General features: G+C 45.4%; 1 protein-coding gene across 5 annotated transcripts in view; it reads left to right on the top strand.

Annotated features, from left to right (window-relative positions):
• The first annotated feature begins 166 nt into the window (after positions 1–166).
• LOC125297787 (transcription activator BRG1) overlaps positions 167–24,155 on the top strand; it is a 26,172-nt gene continuing 2,183 nt past the window's right edge. The window contains exons 1-33 of one of the 5 annotated variants that reach the window (XM_048248260.1): positions 167–750; positions 1,635–1,831; positions 1,940–2,072; positions 2,236–2,688; positions 3,237–3,332; positions 3,712–3,973; positions 4,327–4,453; positions 4,690–4,863; positions 5,364–5,537; positions 5,809–5,979; positions 7,232–7,279; positions 8,103–8,233; positions 8,558–8,612; positions 9,015–9,127; positions 9,755–9,902; positions 10,625–10,788; positions 11,351–11,417; positions 11,778–11,888; positions 12,574–12,816; positions 13,177–13,290; positions 14,724–14,831; positions 15,140–15,226; positions 15,386–15,432; positions 15,523–15,689; positions 16,017–16,180; positions 18,476–18,703; positions 18,795–18,839; positions 20,709–20,786; positions 21,190–21,408; positions 22,241–22,548; positions 23,366–23,474; positions 23,737–23,838; positions 24,073–24,155. The exon at positions 24,073–24,155 is cut by the window's right edge and continues 47 nt beyond it. In XM_048248260.1, coding sequence (XP_048104217.1) covers positions 1,643–1,831; positions 1,940–2,072; positions 2,236–2,688; positions 3,237–3,332; positions 3,712–3,973; positions 4,327–4,453; positions 4,690–4,863; positions 5,364–5,537; positions 5,809–5,979; positions 7,232–7,279; positions 8,103–8,233; positions 8,558–8,612; positions 9,015–9,127; positions 9,755–9,902; positions 10,625–10,788; positions 11,351–11,417; positions 11,778–11,888; positions 12,574–12,816; positions 13,177–13,290; positions 14,724–14,831; positions 15,140–15,226; positions 15,386–15,432; positions 15,523–15,689; positions 16,017–16,180; positions 18,476–18,703; positions 18,795–18,839; positions 20,709–20,786; positions 21,190–21,408; positions 22,241–22,548; positions 23,366–23,474; positions 23,737–23,838; positions 24,073–24,155 — 4,718 coding nt within the window. In that variant the 5' untranslated portion in view covers positions 167–750; positions 1,635–1,642. Of the gene's footprint in view, positions 751–1,634; positions 1,832–1,939; positions 2,073–2,235; positions 2,689–3,236; positions 3,333–3,711; positions 3,974–4,326; positions 4,454–4,689; positions 4,864–5,363; positions 5,538–5,808; positions 5,980–7,231; positions 7,280–8,102; positions 8,234–8,557; positions 8,613–9,014; positions 9,128–9,754; positions 9,903–10,624; positions 10,789–11,350; positions 11,418–11,777; positions 11,889–12,573; positions 12,817–13,176; positions 13,291–14,723; positions 14,832–15,139; positions 15,227–15,385; positions 15,433–15,522; positions 15,690–16,016; positions 16,181–18,475; positions 18,740–18,794; positions 18,840–20,708; positions 20,787–21,189; positions 21,409–22,240; positions 22,549–23,365; positions 23,475–23,736; positions 23,839–24,072 lie in introns of all 5 variants that reach the window. The other 4 variants (XM_048248265.1, XM_048248266.1, XM_048248264.1 and 1 more) reach the window with 4 other exon arrangements.

The raw sequence follows: 24,155 nt of genomic DNA, 5'->3' as shown, positions 1-24,155 counted from the left end.
GTGCGCGGATATTGACCTAGGCTGCCCTTAATTTCAACTCACAGTTCAATTATGTGAGAAACTGTGACATTTTGGCAGGATATTTTTTAGATAACTGGATCATCATTCCACAGCAACTGTCATTATAAAATGCAATGACTGATTTGAGTTCAGTGTAGTGGCTACAATCCCTTGAGCTGATCAGAGCTGATGTGCGTCATTATTAGCTTTAGTCATGCATGCATAGCTAAAAATGTTTTTTTTTGTTTGTTTTTTTACTGCAACCAAAGATCAACATGAACTCAGCCCAAATAAATACCTGTGTTTTTTTTTACTTTTTATTAGGTCGTGGGACTTTGCGTCTTCAATAAAAGTTGAGTGTTACTAGCGCTATGTTTGCAAGGATAATTTTGCTATAGGTTTGCTGAGTTGTCCTGTGCTGAATTGTAGCCTAACCTTATATGTGATGCGACCATCAACGCACTGGTTTACTGTTCGATTTGGGATGCTACAGTAAAGCGCAAACTACAGTGCCTGTGGAATTCCTCTTCGGCTGCTAGTCTGAGCTGAATTCAGAATCTCTTTTGTCCACACGGACGTTCCATAGACTGATGCAGGCTTGAGCGAAGAAAGAAACCTGAGTAGGCTAGCCTTTACTGCCTGCCTCAAGGCTGCAGAACAGTTAATGTGTCCATAAAAATGGCTGCTGTATTTATTCAACAATATTAAGATACTGAGCAGCATACATCGCCACGACTTGGCTTATTGCTGGTAAGTCAGTTGCTGCACCAAAATAGCATTCCCAGCTTTGATCAAACGCCGCCATGTCCTTGCTGAATTTGCATTTGGCGATTGCTGAACATCTCTCGTAATGCTGCTTTGAAAAGCAATATTAGCGTTTTCATTAATGCTTCTTTGGTCGTACGGCTAGGATCTTACAAGTTCTCTTTTTTACGCAGAGGCAGTCGTGTTGCGCCGAAGGGGGCGGTGGGAGGGAGCGCAAAGTGAGTTGATGGCTAGAATACATGGCAGGCAATTATAATCGTCTTCTGTGATGATTGCCTAATTAATAGAACCCCGGTGCAAGTCAACTTGTCTATGTGACGCAGTTTGCTGGACAGTTATCTTACTGCCTTTCACGGTATAGCCTACTTTGCTGGTTTTATAAAATGGCCTCCTTCACGAATGCGTTTTCCTGAGTCCTGTGTACCTCCTTTTCAGTAGACAGTCCTTTTGTGGTCAGATGGGGGCCTTTTAAATATCGGATTCATGTCCGTTCTATGCCCTGTGCACAGATCTTAATATCATAGGCAACTACGTAAAGAGGAATATGCGTTATTTTCTAGAATTTCCCAGTACTTGTCCAGATTCAGCCATGAACTTGACACTCAAGCAGACCCATAACCATATAAGAAAACGTCGATCCATTTAGGATACCTGAAGGCCTTGAATAAATTATCATTAGTATTATTATTTTACCATAAATGTAGTTGCTCAACTAGAACTCCATGCTGTTTTGAGGAGCCAGGTATGGCCTAGATGATTTGAGGATAATAATGTTTCGATCATAATAGGAGGATAGTGGATATGCCTAACACAAAACATTTCTTCTGACACCACTTAATGAAGAGAGGTTTTTTTCTTTTGCTCTCCAGGGAAAGGGATGTCCACTCCAGATCCTCCAGAGGCAGGTACGCCCAGGCCAGGCCCTTCCCCTGGTCCTGGGCAGTCCCCCGGCTCCACCCACAGCATGATGGGCCGCAGCCCGGGACCGCCCACCTCGTCGGCCCACACCATCCCACCCTCGGGCCCACCGGGGTTCACCCAGGAGAACATGCACCAGCTCCACAAAGTAAGATGGCAGCGCTAGTGTGGAAAGCCACTTTCTGACCGTCTTTAAGTCTGTTACATCAGTAAATTTGAGACTGGCCGTGGCATGGTTTGGATTGTTTCTTTGCAGCCTGGAGAGGGTCCGCTGGAGAAGAACATGACTGAGGATCCTCGCTTCGGTCAGATGAAGGGGATGTCCATGAGGCCTGGAGCCCACGGGGGAATGGGGCCTCCTCCAAGCCCCATGGACCAACACTCCCAAGGTACACAGAAGTGTTGGTGTAAACCGGATCTGTCTATTGCATCTATTGCACTATACTCCACAATCTGAAATGATCTGCTTCCTGCTCAACTACAATGCCAGACTGGTGTGTTTGTATCAGTAGAACCTTTCAAGCTCTTTATGAATCTTGTCTGTGTCTGTAGGTTATCCATCTCACATGAGTGGCTCAGAGCACGGCTCTAGTCCAGTGTCTGGCAGTGGTCCTCCTTCAGGTCCTCTCCTGCCCTCCTCTTCCTCCTCTTCCTCGTCTGGGGCTGGTTCCGCCGCCATGGAAACACCCGAGTCCCAGATGCCTATGGGCCAGCCGGGCCGCTCCGTGGTGTCCATGGCCGGCCCCAGCGGCGTCAGTGGTGGCCCGGACGGCCCGTGCGGTCCCACGCCCTTCAACCAGAACCAGCTGCATCAGCTGCGGGCCCAGATCATGGCCTACAAGATCCTAGCCCGCGGGCAGCCCCTGCCTGACCACCTGCAGATGGCGGTGCAGGGAAAGCAGCCCATGCCTGGCATGCAGCAGCAGACCATGCCCAGCATCCCGCCCTGCACCGGGGCACCCACGGGCCCTGGGTCCATGGGCGCGGGGTTCAGCAGAGCTCACGGTGAGAGGAACAGCCAGTACTGATCCCAGAGTACCGGTACAAGTGACTGCTAGTTTGAGAGAGTAACAGAGTAACAATACATAGTATGTACTGTATGTCATCAACCCTTTTCTCTTTCATTCTGGAGTTTATGGTAGTGTATGTTTCATAGTGTAGTCAATGTCATATTAGAAATTCTTCCCAAGTTTCCAGTAATTGGTTTGAATTTGCAGTTGTTCTAGAACTATCGGATACACTATCTTCCAGGACTTATAAGTGATGGCACATACTGTAGCCTAACTCTTGGACAGCCTATCTGTTAAGATTTCACATTATCTAATTTGCTATGACCAGCAAGAACATTTTTCTTGTTTGTATTCTACACTAGACTATTTAGTGTCCTAAATAATACAGGCACAAAAAAGTTACTCCGAAAATAGGTGAAGATAGGTGAAGTTGAGTTGTTTCAGCTAATTTCAACAAGTTCACAGTTCTCCAGGAAAATGACTTGTAGAGGATTACTGCTCCTAAAAGTAGAGCTCATTAAATTGTGATGTGACTTGTTGAAGGAATGGTTGGGCCCAACATGCCTCCGCCTGGTCCCTCTGGGGTAGCTAACATGCAGGGCCAGCCACCCAGTGGACCCCCCAAAAACTGGCCTGAAGGTGAGTTACATACCGTAATACAGAATATGCTGTATGTGTAATAGGTGGTGGTACATGTGGTTTGTCTTGTTATCTTAAATCGTATACAGCCAGATAGGAATGTAGGGATTTTCACTGCTCATTATACTTGTATAATTGTGTTAAAAAAAAACCTTATACTTCTTAATTGTGCTTATACTTGTATAATTGTGACAAATAAAACTTAAACTTAGACTTGAACTTAAACTTGAACTTGAACTTGAACTTGAACTTGAACTTGAACACCTGAAATTGTCACATTTGCTGCGTAATTGGTTGCAGAAGGTTGCAATACCAAGGATATGTGGCAGATGGGTTTTTTGAAGGTGTTTTTGATACTAACGTTGCCCTGTTGCGGCAGGTCCCATGGTTAATGCTGCCACGCCCTCCAACGCCTCCCAGAAGCTGATCCCCCCTCAGCCCACGGGCAGACCCTCCCCCACGCCCCCCTCCGTGCCCTCGGCCGCCTCCCCGGTCATGCCCCCCCAGACCCAGATGCCCGGGCAGCCGTCCCAGCCCACGCCCATGCAGGTGTCCCTGCACCAGAAGCAGATCCGCATCACGCCCATACAGAAGCCCTGCGGCCTGGACCCGGTGGACATCCTGCAGGAGAGAGAGTACAGGTAGTGCTGTAAGGAACACATGCTATAGAGAACGGGGCCTAAAAACACCATACGATTATAGACAGAGACAACAGTTTAAAGGTTTATATTATGGGACAATGGTGTAATGTTGTAGTGTAGCATTTCTTTAGAGTTAATGTTCCAATGCAGTGTTTGAGAAGCCAGTTTAATTCAACTTCCATCGAAGTTTCCTGAAAGATGTGCTATGCCACAGGGCATTGTTAAAAATGCTCTGTCTTAGTTGAGCAGGCCCTGAGCATTCCTTCTCTGCTCTCTCTCTGTCTCTCTGTCTTTCTCTCTCTCTCTCTCTCTCTCTCTCTGTGTCTCTCTCTCTCTCTCTCTCTCTCTCTCAGACTGGAGGCTCGCATCACACATCGGATCCAGGAGCTGGAGAACCTCCCCGGTTCCCTGGCTGGGGACCTGCGCACCAAAGCCACCATAGAGCTCAAAGCTCTGCGGCTCCTCAATTTCCAGAGACAGGTATGCTTATCCAACCTGACATTGGCCTGTTTTCTATAAGGTAGAGGAACTGCCTGGACTGTAAAGTATCTGATGTATCATCATTCAACTACAGTTTTGCACATTTATATATTTTCGTCATTTATCAAGTATGTTCCTTTTCAGTAAATAAATAAATAAATAAAATATAAATAAAACGGTAACTCCGTTTCATCCATCTCTCGCTCTCTCTCTCCATCTCACCCCCACCCCCCCAGCTGAGGCAGGAGGTGGTGGTGTGCATGCGGCGTGACACGGCCCTGGAGACGGCGCTGGACGCGCGGGCCTACAAGCGCAGCAAGCGGCAGTCCCTGCGCGAGGCCCGCATCACGGAGAAGCTGGAGAAGCAGCAGAAGATCGAGAGGGAGCGCAAACGCCGTCAGAAACACCAGGTCAGCACAACCACTGACCACTCTTTTAACTTGTGCAGTATGTTATGTATATATAGTGCAGATTTCCGTTAGATTTCTGCATAGAACTAATAAAATATTGATATCACACAGGTAATTCAAGCTTCATGATATACTTTGTGGTAACTTACAGGGGTGCATTTCCAAAAACCATAGTTGCTAACTAAGTTAGCAACTTTGTTAGTTGCAATGCAATTTCCCATTGCCAACCAACTAAGTTGCTAACAGGTTAGCAACTATGGTTTTGGGAAACGCACCCCAGAACCTTAGAAACACTTTGCTCAAATACTCTGATTTCTGGCCATAGGTGGTTCCCCAAATGGTGGAATATCCCTTTAACTTTGTCTATCAATACGTGTATTCTCTCAGTCACAATAGTATTTTCAGTTAATGAGGTGTGAAGATGAACTCACAGACTTTATTGCCTGAATTCCACTGCATCAGAGTGGTGATTTGGGATGTGTTTGTGTCTGTCTACACAGGAGTATTTGAACAGTATCCTCCAGCATGCTAAAGACTTCAAGGAGTACCACCGCTCCATCACGGGCAAGATCCAGAAGCTGACCAAGGCCGTGGCTACCTACCACGCCAACACGGAGCGCGAGCAGAAGAAGGAGAATGAGCGCATCGAGAAAGAGAGAATGAGGAGACTGATGGTGAGGACACACACACACGACGCGCGTGCACACACACACACACACACACACACACACACACACACACAATCAGATAATTGGGCTTTTACAGATCGCCCCCCACTAACACACACACACACACACACACACACACACACACACACACACAAAGCAACATCAAACAGGCCATTGGCACAGTCATAGTTTGTTAGCAGCTAAGCCTGTTAATCTGCTTGTTTTGAGTTTGCATGAGAGCGTGAGAATACTCACCTCTTGTGTGCACTTCACCCAGGCTGAGGATGAGGAGGGCTACCGTAAGCTCATCGACCAGAAGAAGGACAAGCGCCTGGCCTACCTGCTCCAGCAGACGGATGAATACGTGGCCAACCTCACCGAGCTGGTCCGCGCCCACAAAGCCGTGCAGGCCCTCAAGGGCAAGAAAAAGAAAAAGAAAAAGAAGTCGGTGAGTTAAATTGTTTTATTCTTTATATATTATTATTTTATAATACACTTTTTATATTTGAATTCTTTAAAAATCAAAATAAAATCAATGCTAGTACAAATACATGAAATGATCTGGATAGCCTAGTCTCTGCTGAAAAAAACAATATATAATATGTGTGTGTGGCACTTACAACGACCAGAATAAATCCTTATGAATAAAGGTAGTGAAAATGCCCTAAAAACAGCGTAGGGTTCTAAGGGTAAAAAAAAAACAAAAAAACAGCTCAGACAGATAGGCAAGTCAGAGAAGTGACTCACACTTTTGGAAGAAAGGTGACGTGTCGCGTGTTTCAGCAAAGATTGCTTTCTGGCACAGGATTCCATGGCAGTATATCTAGTCACTCCAAGGTCCAGATAAGTGACGTAGCATCTCATGTCATTGACCCAGCTTTATTGTAGACTGTTGGCCATGATAAAGAGTGGAACGTGCTGTGGTCATCAGTGTGTCAATGGGTCATGCTAGAGTTGAGATAAGGGTTGCAACTAACTAATTCATTTTATAGTCGATTAAAGGGACACCAGGCAAGCTTGATGGTTTTTCTCTACGAAACTCCCCCTCACTCGGTCTGAAGCTCTTTTCCTTTTTTTGCGTCTTCCCTCAAGGGTTTTCGCGGCTATACACACGGCATTATACACACGTTTGCAACAATCTCTAGTGTTTCGTTAGCCTGTCTCTGTGCTGTAAACTGATCCTGCTTCGGTCGGCGGGTAGGATACACCGAACTTGCAAGTGGGAAATTCTTCCTACAGGCAGTAGGGGCGGGCGAGAGAGCCTTCATTCGCCCCGTAATGAGTCATTTAACCATATACCGACTTACGAAGATGATTAATTAACACGAAAACATTGCCTTGTGTCCCTTTAATCTGTTGATTATTTTCTTGTTTAATTGATTATGCGTTTATTATGTTGTTTATACATAAAAGTCTGAAAATGGTGAAAAGATGTTGATTAGTGTTCCCCAAATCTTTTGTCCTTAATTTCCTTGTTTAGTCGATACGCCAACATATTTAGTTTACTGCCGTAAAGGAGTAAGTAAAGCTGAAAATAGTAAAGTTGAAGAATTTTGAGGTATTTTCCCTAAAAATTAACTCAAACTGATGAATCAATTACCAAAATAGTTGCCGATTACTGTAATTGAATATCTAATGGTTTAATTGTTACAGCCCTAGTTGAGATGAGGTTAAGGTGGTTTCTGTTTCTCGTTTGTCAGAAGGTGGAGAATGCTGAGGGGCAGCCAGGAGTGGGGCCTGATGGAGAGGTAAATGATAACGCAGAACACAGAACACAAAACGCAGCTTACACACCGGTCATTCAGCACAGGAGAGTCTAAGTCCAAGATAACCTTTCTTCTGATAGTTTATTTTTTTCTCTTAAGACTCAATCAGGACGATGCAAGATCAGGATCCAGGCTTTATTCTTTTCAATGAGGGGCCAGTGGCCCTCAAGGGAGAGAAGTACATGTTTGTTTCACCCCATCCTGGATTTCACCAGATTCTCAGTATTCTCTGACTATACAGAAACAGTGTACTAACTTTATGTTACAAACAAAAGAAGGCGTGACCTCTAGGTCCAACCCAGTTTGAATATGTAATAGAAAGGGAGGATGAGGATTAGGCCTTCATCAGGTCTGGTCAGCTTCTATTGTCTTTTAATTAAAACTACCCCCTTTCCTGGGAAGTTCCTCAGAGGCCTGGACACATGCTGTTCTACAAACATTAACATTTCACACCTGGTGATAGGCAAAAGGCCTAGACAGGCTTTCATTGAATTCAAGGATAAACAAAGGATGCTTGCATACAGACCAAAGACACACATGGGTACAAAAATAACAGATGACCATAAGAAGTACGCAGTATGTACATTTAAAGAAATGAGGCTGATTCACAACACTTTCACTTCATGACTCATTTCCTCATGATATCTGTCTTTCAAAATGGCTTGTCTGTACCTCACTTGACTGAGCTGGCCCAGGGCAGTGGCAGTGACTTTCTCAGGATGAGTGTATTTACTGATGGTTCTGGTTTCTCATGGTTCTCTTGGTTCCCTTGGTTCCCTGTTCCTCTGTCTCCGGTTCCCTGCAGCCACTGGATGAGACCAGTCAGATGAGCGACCTGCCAGTGAAGGTGATTCACGTGGACAGCGGAAATATCCTGACCGGCGTGGAGGCCCCCAAGGCTGGGCAGCTGGAAACCTGGCTGGAGATGAACCCAGGGTGAGTGGGTGAATGAGTGAGTGAGTGGGTGAATGAGTGAGTGAGTGGGTGAGTGAGTGAGTGGGTGAGTGAGTGAGTGAGTGAGTGAGTGAGTGAGTGAGTGAGTGAGTGAGTGAGTGAGTGAGTGAGTCCTCAAAGGGACTGTGAGACTGTGGGAGATGGGAGGAGAGCTGGTGCTCAAACTGGGATGGCGGAGACATAATAACAAACTTGATGATTTCAAGTTTGTGAGCTGGTGCTAATCTGTGAATTGCTGTGTGTCTTAACACACCTGTATGTCTGTCTGTCTGTCTGTTTCTCTCTCCCTGTCTCTCTTTGTATCAGCTATGAAGTGGCACCCAGGTCAGACAGTGAGGACACTGGCTCTGATGGAGAGGAGGTATGGCATCCTTTCTCTCAGTGTGGCTACTGTGTCAAATACATGATGGATTTCCATAATTTGGAATAGTCTGGATTACATTCTAATTTCCATAAACCTTTCCAGATGAGGGCACACTGACTGCTAGTGGCTCCAGTAATCTAGTAATTGTGTAATCATTATAATTGCATAGTAATGAGTGCTAAGTTTTAGTTTCTGTTTTAGCTGTGTTGAGTTTTGTTTTCAATAGTAATAAATGCTTCAAAAGAGATGTCTGGCTTGCTATGTGAATAGTGACCTGACAGAACAGTCGCTAACATGTGTTAACCCCAAACGAGTTATAAATGTGTGGCCTTTACGTGTGATGTCTGAGGTGACTGTAGGCTTGTGGTTTTGTCGTCGTTGTTGTTTGTTTGTGCACAGGAGGAAGACGACGAGCAGCCTCAGTCCTCTGCGGCCACTGCGGACGATAAGAAGAAGATCACTGACCCTGACGGTGAAGATGTGTCTGAGGTGGACGTCCGACACATCATCGAGTAAGGGACATTTTTAGGGGTCTTTACAAACACTTACAAGACTATGGCCAGCAACCATGGATCTGAACTGGTGCATGCAGCCCAAGCTAGTTTTTGTCATGACCAGTCACAGTGAAACCAGGTTACAGTGAAACCAGGTTACAGAGTAACACTGTGGCACTGCGGCAGCCTCAACTGCTGCAGGCAGTTTTAATCATTTATATATATATCATATATATATATATCAGACAAATAACTGTGTGTGTGTGTGTGTGTGTGTGTGTGTGTGTGTGTGTGTGTGTGCAAATGTACGTACATATGCACTTATGTGTGTGTGTGTGTGTGCTGTGTATTCCTTGTGTGTGGTTGTGTGTGTGTGTGTGTGTGCATACATGCATGCGTGTGTGTGTGTGTGTGTGTGTGTGTGTGTGTGTGTGTGTGTGTGTGCAAATGTACGTACATATGCACTTATGTGTGTGTGTGTGTATGTGCTGTGTATTCCTTGTGTGTGTGCTGTGTATTCCTTGTGTGTGGTTGTGTGTGTGTGTGTGTGTGTGTGTGTGTGTGTGTGTGCATACATGCATGCGTGTGTGTGTGTGTGTGTGTTTGTGTGTGTGTGTTCCTGTGTGTGTGTTCCTTACGACACAGGGAGGCTAAGCAGGATGTGGATGATGAGTATGGCAGTGCAGCCTTCGCGCGCGGCCTGCAGTCCTACTATGCCGTGGCCCATGCTGTCACAGAGAAGGTGGATAAGCAGTCCTCCCTGCTGGTCAACGGACAGCTCAAACACTACCAGGTGACCCCTCCAGTGCACTCTCACATCAGCTGTGGTCTACTCCAACCATGATCAGAAATGGTTCTATATAACATGCATTTCCTTTTTGATCTGCTGTCAGTGTCACTGATATTACCTTAGTTTTGTCAGGTCACAGTAACGTCTAGTATATTACTTCTAGAGCCAGGAGAAAACATGCATCTGTTTGGTGTTTCTTTGTTTATGAAATGATGGACCTTGCAGCTAGATTTGTATGCGGTGGCGAAATTGCTTTTGATAGACTCCTCAAAGTCTGCATAGAGTCAATTTGGTTTTGATCAAATTGAATTGAAGGTTTAAAAATGACCATCATAATTACTCACCCACACATCGCACACTAGGTAGCAAAAACATTTGATGTCATCATCTGTATAGTGATGGCATGAGAGCTCCAAATGCAGTCAAGGCACAACTCTTGAGGTGCTCTTGAGGCCGGCAATGTAGAACTTGAACTAAAGGTCACATTCTGCATCCCCATGCACACATTTGTTTTATATTGTCAAGTTTTACAGTGACACCTCAAGAATGCCATAGTAGTGAGAAAAGTAAACAAATCGTAGTGATTCTGATCTTCCTCCTCGTCCTCCTGGTCCTCCTCCACCCACTCTTCCCCTCCTCCTCCTCCTCCTCCTCCTCCTCCTGGTCCTCCTCCACCCACTCCTCGTCCTCCTCCTCCTCCTCCTCCACCCACTCCTCCTGTGCAGATCCAGGGCCTGGAGTGGCTGGTGTCCTTGTACAACAACAACCTGAACGGCATCCTGGCTGACGAGATGGGCCTGGGCAAGACCATCCAGACCATCGCCCTCATCACCTACCTCATGGAGTGCAAGCGCCTCAACGGCCCCTTCCTCATCATCGTGCCCCTCTCGTGAGTAGCACAGCCGTTTGGAGCCACCCCTGCACCCTGCACCTTCCAATTACTCCGACTGTGGAGTATAAAATGCTCCAATATAAGTATATATACTCTTTTGATCCCTTGAGGGAAATTTGGTCTCTGCATTTATCCCTATCTGTGAATTAGTGAAACACACTCAGCACACAGTGAACACACAGTGAGGTGAAGCACACACTAGTCTTGGCGCAGTGAGCTGCCTGCAACAACAATTTCGAGGGGGGGCAGTGAGGGGGTTAGGTGCCTTGCTCAAGGGCACTTCAGCTGTGCCTACTGGTCGGGGGTTCAAACCGGCAACCCTCCGGTTACAAGTCCAAAACGCTAACCAGTAGGCCACGGCTGCCCCTAATTACACCAATTGTAGAGTATAAATGACTTGTTTCTTTAAAGAGGAATCTTGAGGAATCTTTTAGTTGACATGTGGTGGAACATTGTACACATCACGTTTGAGACTGTTGTCACTGTTGCTGCACTTCCACTAAGTGCCACAGGGGGGTAGTAGAGTTGTTTAGAAAGTGTTGTGTGTTTTGGTTGGCAGGACGCTCTCCAACTGGGTGTATGAGTTTGACAAATGGGCCCCATCTGTGGTGAAGGTCTCTTACAAGGTGAGCAACAGTGCAACAATTTGGTCTTTCTTTGCAAACAAGAGCAATAAGGGTGTTTTGTGAGAATGCAAGCTCAATAAAAAAGAATGCAAGCTCAATAAATAAGAATGCAAGCTCTATAAATAAGAATGCCATGCAAGCTCAATAAATAAGAATGCAAGCTCAATAAATACTGAGTGACTGCATGTTGAGAACATTTTATTGTGCAGTGTTGCCTAGACAAAGTCAAACTAGACAAACAAAAATCTTCATTTATGTATTTTGTTGCTCTCTGGGGTATGTAAAGCAAATGTTTTCTCTCTCTCTCTCTCTCTCTCTGTCTCTCTTTCTCTCTCTTTCCGCATTTCTCTCACTCTTTAGGGCTCCCGTACTGCACGGAGAGCATTTGTCCCTCAGCTGCGCAGTGGCAAGTTCAATGTGCTGTTAACCACCTATGAGTACATTATCAAAGACAAGCAAGTTCTGGCCAAGGTACTGAACTAGCACCATACACATACACATACCCCCACACATAAGCAAACCCTCACATACACACGCACACCACACATAAGCAAACCTTCACATACACACACATGCTGCAACTCTCTGTCCTACAGAGCATGCATGCCACACACTAGTGAGTTTTGGACCTGGTTTGCTCAGATATGACCACTAAGATCCCATTAGTCTTTTATTCAATTCAGTTCTGTTCTTTATAGCAAGGTCTTCCCTGTAGCAACATACTCCCTCAACTCAACCTTTCTTCCAAATCCCCCCAGGGTCCTAAAGTCCCCTCTATTGCGTCTCAGTGCTCTTTCGTAGGTGCGTTGGATATAATTGAGCGGTGCACACGGTCCACTGTCCCTTGAATCTGCTAGGCACTCATGTATTCATTTGCGCTTTGGCTACTGCCAGTGTCCAGGTAGGTGCACACACCCCGTCCAGGGCAGAAGACGGGCCCATGGGGGCATCAGGCTCCTGCGGTCAGGGACTACATGGAGCCCCCCTCCCTCCCTCCCTCCCTCCCGTTCTATTTGTTTTTGTTTGTTATTTTGCTTTTGTCATCCAAAGTATGATGATCTGTGCCAAAATATGATGATCAGTGGAACATGTTTTTGTGTGTTTGTGTGTGTGCATGTGTGTGTGTGTGTGTGTGCATGTGTGTGTGTGGACACAGATCCGCTGGAAGTACATGATCGTGGACGAGGGCCACCGCATGAAGAACCACCACTGCAAGCTGACGCAGGTGCTAAACACGCACTACCTGGCGCCGCGTCGTGTCCTCCTGACCGGCACGCCGCTGCAGAACAAGCTGCCCGAGCTCTGGGCACTGCTCAACTTCCTGCTGCCCACCATCTTCAAGAGTTGCAGCACCTTCGAGCAGTGGTTCAACGCACCCTTCGCCATGACCGGAGAGAAGGTCTGACCACCGAGTCCCGTCCTTGTGAGGGAGGCTGTGTGAAAGACCAGATGCTGTGTGAAAGACCAGATGCTGTGTGATGCTGCGTAGTGTGCTGATGGATGGATGGCATGAGGATAAGTGGCTTAATGGATGTGTGACGAGGTGGATGGTTAAAAGAGGATGGAGGAGGATGGAGAGGGGGAAGCCTGAGATCATCCAGTGGAGAAAAAATGGAGAGATCTCAGGTAGACGGAGGAGGAGTTCTTGGAGTGAGTGAGCAGGTGGAAAATAATACATACTTTGGCGGGGGGGGGGCAGACATTGCCCTCGGACATCAAAGTGACGTCATATCCTTTTTTTTCCCCCTGTGTAACACAGGTGGACCTGAACGAGGAGGAGACCATTCTCATCATCCGGCGTCTGCACAAGGTGCTCCGCCCCTTCCTGCTGAGAAGGCTGAAGAAGGAAGTGGAAGCTCAGCTTCCTGAGAAGGTACACAGAGAGCGGGGGACTGGGATCTAATCACGCACCAGCAGAGATGATTTGAGCTGATATAACCAACTCCAGTGTAGGTTAAAGGGGAAATACAGCCTACCATTACAGTTGTACCGGCAGTACTCGGTGACATCTATGTGAAAAATTGCTGGATTTCTCCTTTAAGGGCTTCTGCTTGCACTATTGTAAGGTTATGTTTTGCACCAGCAGAGATGATTTTAGTATTTACAGACCAGGGTTCTATTGCACAAAACTAGGATAAGGGATTAAGCCGGGATATCTTATAAGTATAAATACTCTTTTGATCCCGTGAGGGAAATTTGGTCTCTGCATTTAACCCAATCGGTGAATTAGTGAAACACACTGCACACAGTGAACACACAGTGAGGTGAAGCACACACACTAATCGGCGCAGTGAGCTGCCTGCAACCACAGCGGCTTTCGAGGGGCAGTGAGGGGTTAGGTGCCTTGCTCAAGGGCACTTCAGCCGTGGCCCACTGGTCGGGGCTCGAACCGGTAACCCTCCGGTTACAAGTCCAGAGTGCTAACCAGTGGGCCACGGCTGACCCGACTGATCTTGGTTATCCTTTATCCGTGATCCAGTTGCACAAAAGCGGGATAGGGGGCAGCAGGATATGTTATGGTATAAGTTACCATGGCGATTTATTCGGTGGAGCTAGCCTGCTCCAGACAAGGCTAAGTTCCAGGATCTATTTAATCTCATCCCTTATCTCAGTCAGCAGTCACCACAAACGGAAACCAATAGTTATTCCACTGCCCACTACACATTGTCATCACATATACCTAGACCCACGGTCATTATTTAAATGTTTGTGATCATTAATTAACTTTTACATACCGACCTGTCATGCGACAATGTGACGTCACGGGGGTGCACTTGTTGCTGTTGTGGAAAGGCTATCGCTACCTACTTCACACCGTAGAAGAAGCCATGAAGCCGCTCTAGTTGCCATGGTGAATCTGTGATCGGGGTCTATTTGAGGGAGCCGTGAGCGTGCAACCAGTTAAGCCTGTACGCTCTTGTTTTGGATTCATTGAGCTCAGTAGCTCAGTAACTTATCCCGGATGTCTTAATTCTGCTTTTGTGCAATAGGCCCCAGCACTTATATTTGATTAGTTATGAAAGCTCAACTGATATAACCAGCACCAATACTGCTTGATTGCTTCTGCTTACACAATTTTAAGGTTACATTTTAAAAATGTTTACAAAACCTTCCATTCTGTGAAGCACATATTTGTTGTTGCAGTTGTGCTTTTGCTTTTTGCAGTTCAGCTTATGGCCAATGTGCATTTTTTAAATCAGTTATAATAACAAGGCCAATACTGATTCGCACATGCATGATGGCTAGTGTTTAGATGTGGGTCATCTCTCACTGCCTCCTGACTGTTGTTCCTCTGCTGGCCTCCAGGTGGAGTATGTGGTGAAGTGTGACATGTCAGCCCTGCAGAGGGTGCTGTACCGGCACATGCAGGCCAAAGGAGTCCTGCTCACCGACGGCTCTGAGAAAGACAAGAAGGTGAGGTGGACAGAGGTGGCAGTGACCTTTGGTTGATGTAGGAAGTGTGTGTGTGTGCGCTTGTGTGCGTACGTGTGTGTATGTGTGTGTGTGTGTGTGTGTGTGTGTGTGTGTGGCTGCTGTAACCACATAAGGAACCACTATGACTAAAAATCCCCATCCCCATGTCCTTAACCACCATAACCCCAGCTTTGTGGTTTATATGTGCATGGGTTCAGTAACCTAGTTATGAGCCTTTAATGTCTTCTTGTAACTATAGTGTTTCTGCATGAATCTCATCAGTCTGAAATGGTTCCATTCTGTTACAGGGTAGAGGAGGCACCAAAGCTCTGATGAACACCATAGTGCAGCTCAGGAAGATCTGCAACCACCCCTACATGTTCCAGCAGATTGAGGTGCACTGTTGCACACTCAAAACAGACCAAAACACTATAAACATATTGGGAAACACCCAAATAATATACGCATAGTTACTATAACATTGAGCCTATATGTTTCACTGCTTCATTCATAATAGTGATCCATAATAATATGGAACATCTGCATTTTTGCAGGAATCCTTCTCTGAGCATCTCGGCTTCTCTGGTGGCTTTGTTCAAGGGTAAGCATGTTTTGCTATTCACCATTTCCCAGAATGCCTACTTAAGTATTCACAAATAGTATTAACATGCTCTGACCGTCCCCTGTCCAGCCCTGACCTGTATCGTGCTTCGGGTAAGTTTGAGCTGCTGGACCGCATTCTGCCCAAGCTGCGGGCCACCAACCACAAGGTGCTGCTCTTCTGCCAGATGACCTCCCTCATGAACATTATGGAGGACTACTTTGCCTATCGCCATTTCAAGTACCTGCGTCTGGATGGTGAGGGAAGGGGATCCACTGGTTTCTCTTCCCCATGCTCTGTCATTCTCTCTCTCTCTCTCTCTCTCTCTCTCTCTCTTTCTCTTTCTCTCTCTCTCTCTCTTCTTTGCTTCTCCTTGAATGCCTTCATGACATCTCCCGCCATTATTTTTGGTGGTACTTGTTGGTTAGCTTCTATACGAAAGGGGTTCATGCATTTCCATGCTACCTCATTTCTCTCGACCCATCCTCAATTTCTATTCGTCCTGCTCCAAACAACGAGCTTTTCAAATTTCTATTAACCCCTCCCCTCCTGTGTCCTGACCAATGAGCGCTCTCTGTGTGCAGGCACCACTAAGGCGGAGGATCGCGGCATGCTGCTGAAGACCTTCAACGATCCCGCCTCCGAGTACTTTGTGTTCCTGCTCAGCACCAGAGCCGGCGGCCTGGGCCTCAACCTGCAGTCGGCCGACACCGTGGTCATCTTCGACAGCGACTGGAACCCACACCAGGTACCAATAGCGGTTCCACACATCTCCGGCCTCAAGCCGCGCTCCACTGGAACCCACACCAGGTACCAATAACGGTTCCACACATCTGGAACCCACACCAGGTACCAATAGCGGTTCCACACATCTCCGGCCTCAAGCCGCGCTCCACTGACAGTTGCCATTTAGGTTTTTTTTAGTTTTTTTTTAGAAAGGGACATGCAGGTATTCTCACATCCTGTGAACATTTCTTAATACTTTGTCTTTCCTGGTATATTTGGGTCAGCAGGAATTGGGCTGTGTGGAACACCTCTTAACCCATAGTTTACAAAAGTTAAGCAGCACACAATCCTGTCGTTTGGCTTTTAGTCCAGTCATTTTAGGAGAAAGGGTTGAACAAATTGCAACACAAGCAAACTTAACTGATTTTGTATCCTCAATATGTCCTGAGTAAGGGAAAAAAAGCCCCGAAGAATCCCAATAGGGGAAAGTTTAGAAAAAGACCTAAATGTACCCTATTCATGCGCCTATACAGAATTTCTCACGCAAATAGGGGGAAAAGATTCACCTTCGCATATCACCATGAAAATTACTGAGTTGATTACTTACATCAAGACAAACAAAAAATGTATTATAAGTTTTTTGAAATTGTTTGTTAACATGGGCAAACAGGGCATAATGTAATTATGTATAGCTAATGTATAGTGACCCAAAACTAATTGCAACATTTGACAAACAAATTGTCCAAGGCATGGAGGAAGATAATACATGTCTTAACTGGTATTATATCTCATCTAGAGGGTATATGCTTATAGAAAATATATAGTTTATGGTGTTTAATTTGTTTTCCCTGGACAGTATAGGCCAAAATGTATCCACTTTACACTAGATTCACCTTTACAGAATAGAGGGCAATGTATTGTGGATGGCATAGAGGAAGATGGGAAATGTCTTAAATGGTGTTATATCTCCTTTGGAGGGTATATGCTTTCAGAAAATATATAGTTTAGGGTGTTATATTTGTTTCACTTAATAGTGCAGGCAGGCCAAAATGTATCAGCTGTTCACTTGATTCGCCTATACAGAATAGAGGAATATGTGTTATGCATGGTATGGAGGAAGATGGGACATAAGTTGATTGATGCTATATTTCATGTACAGTGCATATACTTTTAGAATATGTATAGTTTTGACTGTTCTATGACTTTGGTAAAACCATGACCCATGCATAGGCATGCATTGTTAATTATTAATCTTAAACTATATTTATTAGTATAGCATTGTTGCTAATATAGAGAACAATAGAGTCACTAGGAGTCAATAGGAACAATAGTCCTATTATTGTTTTAGACATAAATTGTGCAAAGTAAAGGGGCATCATACAGGCCCCTCTGATTGGACAGACAGTATATCAGTCAACCCCTGGGCAAGAGGTCAATTACTATAAGATTTGCAAAATGATGGACTGATACTTTAGGGTGATATACTGTATGTTTCAGTGATCTCTAAATCAGATTGCGTAAACACCAAAACCACTTTCCTAGGCTGAATAATGCTTAACTATGTGTTTGTACAGATTACACATTGTGGAACACTTACATGCAAAACCACACTTGGCTCTATTTAAAGATTCAACAATCTGCTGAAAAACAATTTGCTGAAGAATTATGCATAAAACAACCCTCATTTTAACATATTTACACCAACTGGATTTTCATGGTCTTTTACTATGGTGTAAAGATCACCAATTGAAATATAAAAATGTGAAAATAAATTCTGTTGCAATTAGTTTTGGGTCAGACCTTTGCCTGGACTATTAGCTCCGTTGTGGTATTAATACAAATTAACTATATGTAATTACATTATGCCCTGTTTGCCCATGTTAAAAAACAATTTCAAAAAACTTATAATACATTTTTTGTTTGTCTTGATGTAACTAATCAACTCAGTCATTTTCATGGTGATATGTGAAGGTTAATTTTTTCCCCCTATTCACATGAGAAAAATACTGAATAGGGTATATTTGGGTCTTTTTCGAAACTTTCCCCTATCGGGATTCTTCGGGGCTTTTTTTCCCCTTACTCAGGACATATTGAGGATTCAAAATCAGTTAAGTTTGCTTGTGTTGCAATTTGTTCAACCTTGACCCCTAGTTTGGCTTAAAATGACTGGACTATTTGCCTTTTCCCTGGAATTGAATCAACTATTTTTATCGTTATCGTTGTCTGTGTTTGGATTGTGTTGTGCTGTCACATTCTGGATGAGATGTTTCCTCCTCTGCTCTCCTCTCCAACCCTGTCCTCTCTCCCACCGCCCCAGGACCTGCAGGCCCAGGATCGCGCCCACCGCATCGGTCAGCAGAACGAGGTGCGCGTGCTGCGCCTCTGCACCGTCAACAGCGTGGAGGAGAAGATCCTGGCCGCTGCCAAGTACAAGCTCAACGTGGACCAGAAGGTCATCGAGGCAGGCATGTTTGACCAGAAGTCCTCCAGCCACGAGCGTCGGGCCTTCCTGCAGGCCATCCTGGAGCACGAGGAACAGGACGAGGTCTGCCGGTCATTTATGTACACTAGGGGTGTAACGGTACAAAAAAATCTTCTTTTGGTTAACCCCTTCTCCTCCACTTCTCTGTTCCCAGTTCTTCTATCATACCCAGAATATAGGCAGGGCAAGGCAAGGCAAGGCAAGTTTATTCATATAGCGCATTTCATACACAGAGGGAATTCAATGTACTTTTTACATAAACAAAAGCATAGGATAATAGTAAATAAATGCTTAAAAGGGTAATAGTTTTAAATAGTTTAAAAGTGAAGTGCATAAAATAGAATAATTAAAAGACACAAAGTGGAGTCATTAAAAAACATTAAAAGACAGAGTGCATCTGATTAACAGGAAGTGCATTTGACCAGTTGGTAGAAAGCATCTCAGAACAGTTTGGTCTTAAATGATAAATCCGGCGATTTTTCACATAGATCTTCATTTCTCGAGGTCCCAGAGTACTGTCGGTCCCCAAAAAAACCCCGAAAACAATCGGTTTTACCTAGCTCGAGTTACTAGGTTGTCGAGTTAGAGCTTCTAGGCAGCTATGGTGCTTCACTCTGGGGGCATGTGCATGAGCCCCCAAGTTCATGCTCCCAGAGTGTAGCGCTGTAACTGCTTTAGCTGTTGGAACTACTAAACCAAGCTAGGTAAAACCGATTGATTTCGGGGTTTTTCGTACCGAAAGTACTCGGTGACCTTGAGAAACGGAGATCTGTGTGAAAAATCGCTGGATTTCTCCTTTAAGTCTAGCTTTGAAACTGGCTACAGTTACAGTTTGGCATTTTTGATGTCGTCTGGAAGTTGGTTCCAGAGCTGAACCGCATAGCAGCTAAAAGCTGCTTCACCATGTCTGGGCCTGGAAGAGAGGTCTGGAAGGTGGGTACTGCTGAAGCATGTCTGAAAGGTAATTAGGTCCTGTTCCATTTAGTTTATAAACAAGCAGTAGTGCTTTTAAGTCAATTCTGTGACTTACTAAATGCCAGTGGAGGGACTTAAGTGTTGGTGTAATGTGGTCAGTTCTAGAACCCTAGCTGCTGCATTTTTTTCACCAGAAGCTTTCAAGAAGGCCTGTGTTACGACCCCCTGTGCCCCCTTCAGCCCTGGCATGGCCAGTGCACGGGCAATGCCGGCCTAGCTAGTCTAATTAGCTAGTCATGCACATCTGGTCAAGGTGTATGGCTATTTAAGGGGTTGTTCTCTCTTGGTTTGGGCACTTTTCGGTTTGGCACATTCTGTTGCAGGCACCTTTGGGTGAGCGCTCTCCCACTGGCACCTTCTCTTTCTATCTTTGAACATCATACTGACTTTGGCATACACACCCACATGAACACACTTTCCCACAACATTGCATACACGCTTTTACTTTCCCCTAGACGTCTTTTGCAAATGGTCATTTATTGCTTTTGGTTACTTTTAAATAAATACTTTATTGGTTAAAGTAAATAAATATTGGTTAAAGTTATCTCTGTTGTCCCGACTCCCTCTTCATGTTGCGGCTTAGAGCCGGGTCGTAACACCTGTGAAAAGCCCATTGCAGTAATCAGCCATGCTGTAGATAAATGTGTGAATGAGTTTTTTTAAATCGTGTTTTGATATTAGACCTCTATGTTTGGCAATGTTTTTGTGGTGGAAAAAGGCTTATTTAGTTATTGTGGCTTTTGGAATTTAAGATCACTGTCAATTAAGACACTTAAGATTATTAACAGTGTCCTTTGCTTTAAGACCTTTTGTGTCAAGGAGAGTGGCAAACCTTGGTCTTTCCTCCTTTTTTCTTTGTTCAGCTGAAGAGACGTTTGAGACATCCAGTTGTTAATGTGGTCAGTTTCAAGAGATTCAAAGGGACCATAGTCACTGGGCGACAGACAGGGCGCAGTAATATAAGAATATAGTTCAGCTCTGTGGGAGTGTTAGTACTTTCTCTGTGGTGCTAGACATCGTCTTTCATGCCGTGGTGTAGCATGTTGCTAGCATGTGCTACTGAGTGGATTAATCTGTGTCTCGGCTCCTTCAGGAGGAAGATGAAGTCCCTGATGACGAGACGCTCAACCAGATGATCGCCAGGAGCGAAGACGAGTTTGACCACTTCATGGTTACTGTCTTTTTCCTCTTTCTCTGTCTAAGACCCTGTCATAACCTCATAAAACTGCACGTGCTATAACTGTCATATACTAATGAAGGAAACAGACCCACAACAAAATGTAGTGTAGATCAAATAAATGTAAATGTAGATTTATTTGATATAACAGAGAAAGACATCTTATCAAGTTATGATGTCTTAATGTGATCTGACCATCCATGCTCTCTCTCTCTCTCTCTCTCTCTCTCTCTCTCTCTCTCTCTCTCTCTCTCTCTCTCTCTCTCTCTCTGTTTCTCTCTGTTTCTTTCTCTCTCTGTCTTTCTTTCTTCATCTTTCCCTCATTCTCTCTCACTCAGTACCCTACACTAACTCCACACCTCCCTCCATGTTACCCCCCCTCCCCTCCCCCCTCCAGAGGATGGATCTGGACCGGCGGCGTGAGGAGGCGCGGAACCCCAAGCGTAAGCCTCGCCTGATGGAGGAGGACGAGCTGCCCTCCTGGATCCTGAAGGACGACGCCGAGGTGGAGCGGCTCACCAACGAGGAGGAGGAGGAGAAGATGTTTGGCCGCGGCTCACGCCAGCGCAGGGAGGTGGACTACAGCGACACGCTCTCCGAGAAGCAGTGGCTGAAGGTCAGGGGTCAACCCACTAGAGGTCACTGAGTTCATGATTAACAGTTGTTTATTATGAGTTGATTATTGGTTACGTGAATGACAGAGAGTGAACCGACTTTGCTTCAAGTTTAAGAGAATTTTTGTCCAAGCACTGTTTTTTACCTTCATTGCTGAATATGTTGCATGAAAAACAATGAAAACTGAAAGTCTGAAAATGAGGGGAATTGCAGCCAGTTGATATCTAACCGCTGTTTGCTCTTTTGATGGTCTTGTTTGCAAACATATCAGCCTGGAGACAATGAACTCAATTCATGGCTGTTATCTAGAGCTACAGTCAGCAGAGCGTTTGGCTGAAGACACTGCTCCTGAAACTAGGGCCTCATCACATGCTGCCATTTATGACTGGGAATGTTAATGACATCACAGGCCTCACACTGTCATCCTGTGACAACAGAAATGTCAACTCAACAACAAGGGAGAATACTGTTGCTTCTCAGAGAATAGAGAACAGAGAATACCAATACCAGCTGCCATATACTGTAGCTTCATGTAAAAGTTTTCATGAAATAACTAACCCAGGTATCCCAACAAGATGACAAGAACTACAAGTTTTTATTGTCTTTTTGGTAGGTTGTTGTTGAGTTTTTGTGATTACCCCTACATTTATTTTACGTTAGACATGGAACATTTTCTAATAATAAATCATAAAATGAAGTATTCAAAGCAGACTGGCTGACAATTGTTGTTCTCTTATGTTGTCTCTGAGTTGTCTCCGGTCTTGTCTTGTTTTAGTGTGAGGTATCTAAGGGGCTGACATGGTTTGGTCTCTTGGTGTGATTTCCCCTCCAAGGCCATAGAGGGCGACACGCTGGACGAGGCTGAGGAGGAGGTGCGGCACAAGAAGGCCACGCGCAAGAGGCGGCGGGAGCGCGACCTGGACACGCCGGGCCCGTCCACGTCTGGGGGCGGACGAGGCGCGGGGAGGGACCGGGGCAGGGACAGAGAGCGGGAGAGGGAACGGGAGAGGGACAGGGACGACGAAGGCAAGAGACAGAGGAGGCGAGGCCGGCCCCCCTCCGAGAAAATCTCGCCCAACCCCCCCACCCTCACCAAGAAGATGAAGAAGATCGTCGACGCCATCATCAAGTACAAAGACAGGTGAGGAGAAGAACGTCAAGAACATGTGTGTTCCTCCATGCTTGTTCTCCACCTGAGTTTCTACATGGGGTGGAGAGTTGGGCCAGAGATTACGGACGCTTCTCCAGTGCTTCTTGCAGTGCATCTGCAAAGCAACATGGGGTAACACTTTACTTGACAGTATCGACATAAGAGGGACATGACACTGTCATGAACACATGACACTGTCATGACACATGAACCCTAACCCTAACCCTAACCTCTAACCTTAATCCTAACCCTAATCCTAACCCTAACTCTAACTCTAACCCTACTTCTAACCCTAATCCTAACCCGAAAACCGAATGTCACTTAATAACAGATGCGTTATGTCATAAATATTTATGGCTTGTTTATGACACGTTCATAACAGTGTCATGTCACTCTTATGTCGATACTGTCAAGTAAGGTGTAACCCCATGTTGTTTTGCAGATGTAACCCAACACGGACCTCCTTAAGAGTCTATAAAACGTCATGTGGTTGTACATGGACCTCCTAAAGAGCCTATAGAACGTCATGTGGTTGTACATGGACCTCCTTAAGAGCCTATAGAACGTCATGTGGGTGTACATGGACCTCCTTAAGAGCCTATAGAACTTCATGTGGGTGTACATGGACCTCCTTAAAACAAAAACACATACATTTTCGGATGAGATGTGGTGAGGGTGGTTATTTATTAATGATGATCATGTTCTCTCTTTGTGATGGTTGTTTTTATATGTCATGTTTATCATTTCTTTCATGTTTATGATTTCTTTATTAATGTTTGTCGTTTTGCCTTTGGTTGTGGTCTTACAGCAGTAATGGCCGTCAGCTGAGTGAGGCGTTTATCCAGCTGCCCTCCCGTAAGGAGCTGCCAGAGTACTACGAGCTCATCCAGAAGCCCATGGACTTCAGAAAGATCAAGGTCACACACACACACACACACATAGACATATACACACACACACATACACACACACACACACATACATACATACACACACACACACACACACGCACACACACACGCACACTCACACACACACACTCACACACTCACGTACTGATACTAGCCAGGCTGAAATGTGACCTCTGTAATATGTCACTTATACTTCCTTACTATCACCTAAAAGTTGATCAGGTCACTGCACCCTCCTCTCGTTTCTGGTCTCACCTGTGCTCCACAGGAGAGGATCCGCAGTCACAGGTACCGCAGTCTCAATGACCTGGAGAGAGACGTGATGCTGCTGTGTGAGAACGCCCAGACCTATAACCTGGAGGGCTCTCTGGTAAGAGCTTGCACATGCGCGCGCACACACACACACATGCGCGCGGACACACACACACACATTCACTGGATATACTATATTTGGATACCCCAAAGTCTGTGTACATGGCCTTAAACGGGTGTTTTTAAAGAAAATCTGTGCCAACACGTGTGTGTGTGTGTGTGTGTGTGTGTGTGTGTGTGTGTGTGTGTGTGTGTGTGTGTTTGTGTGTGTGCGTGTGTGTGGGGTGAGCAGATATATGAAGACTCCATAGTTCTGCAGTCTGTGTTCACCAGCTTGCGGCAGAAGATTGAGAAGGAGGAGGAGAGGGAGGGGGA

Source organism: Alosa alosa, chromosome 7 (assembly GCF_017589495.1).
Source record: "Alosa alosa isolate M-15738 ecotype Scorff River chromosome 7, AALO_Geno_1.1, whole genome shotgun sequence".
NCBI lineage: Eukaryota > Metazoa > Chordata > Actinopteri > Clupeiformes > Clupeidae > Alosa > Alosa alosa.
Note: the sequence above shows the minus strand (reverse complement) of the source record. Positions and strands in the feature narration are given on the sequence as shown.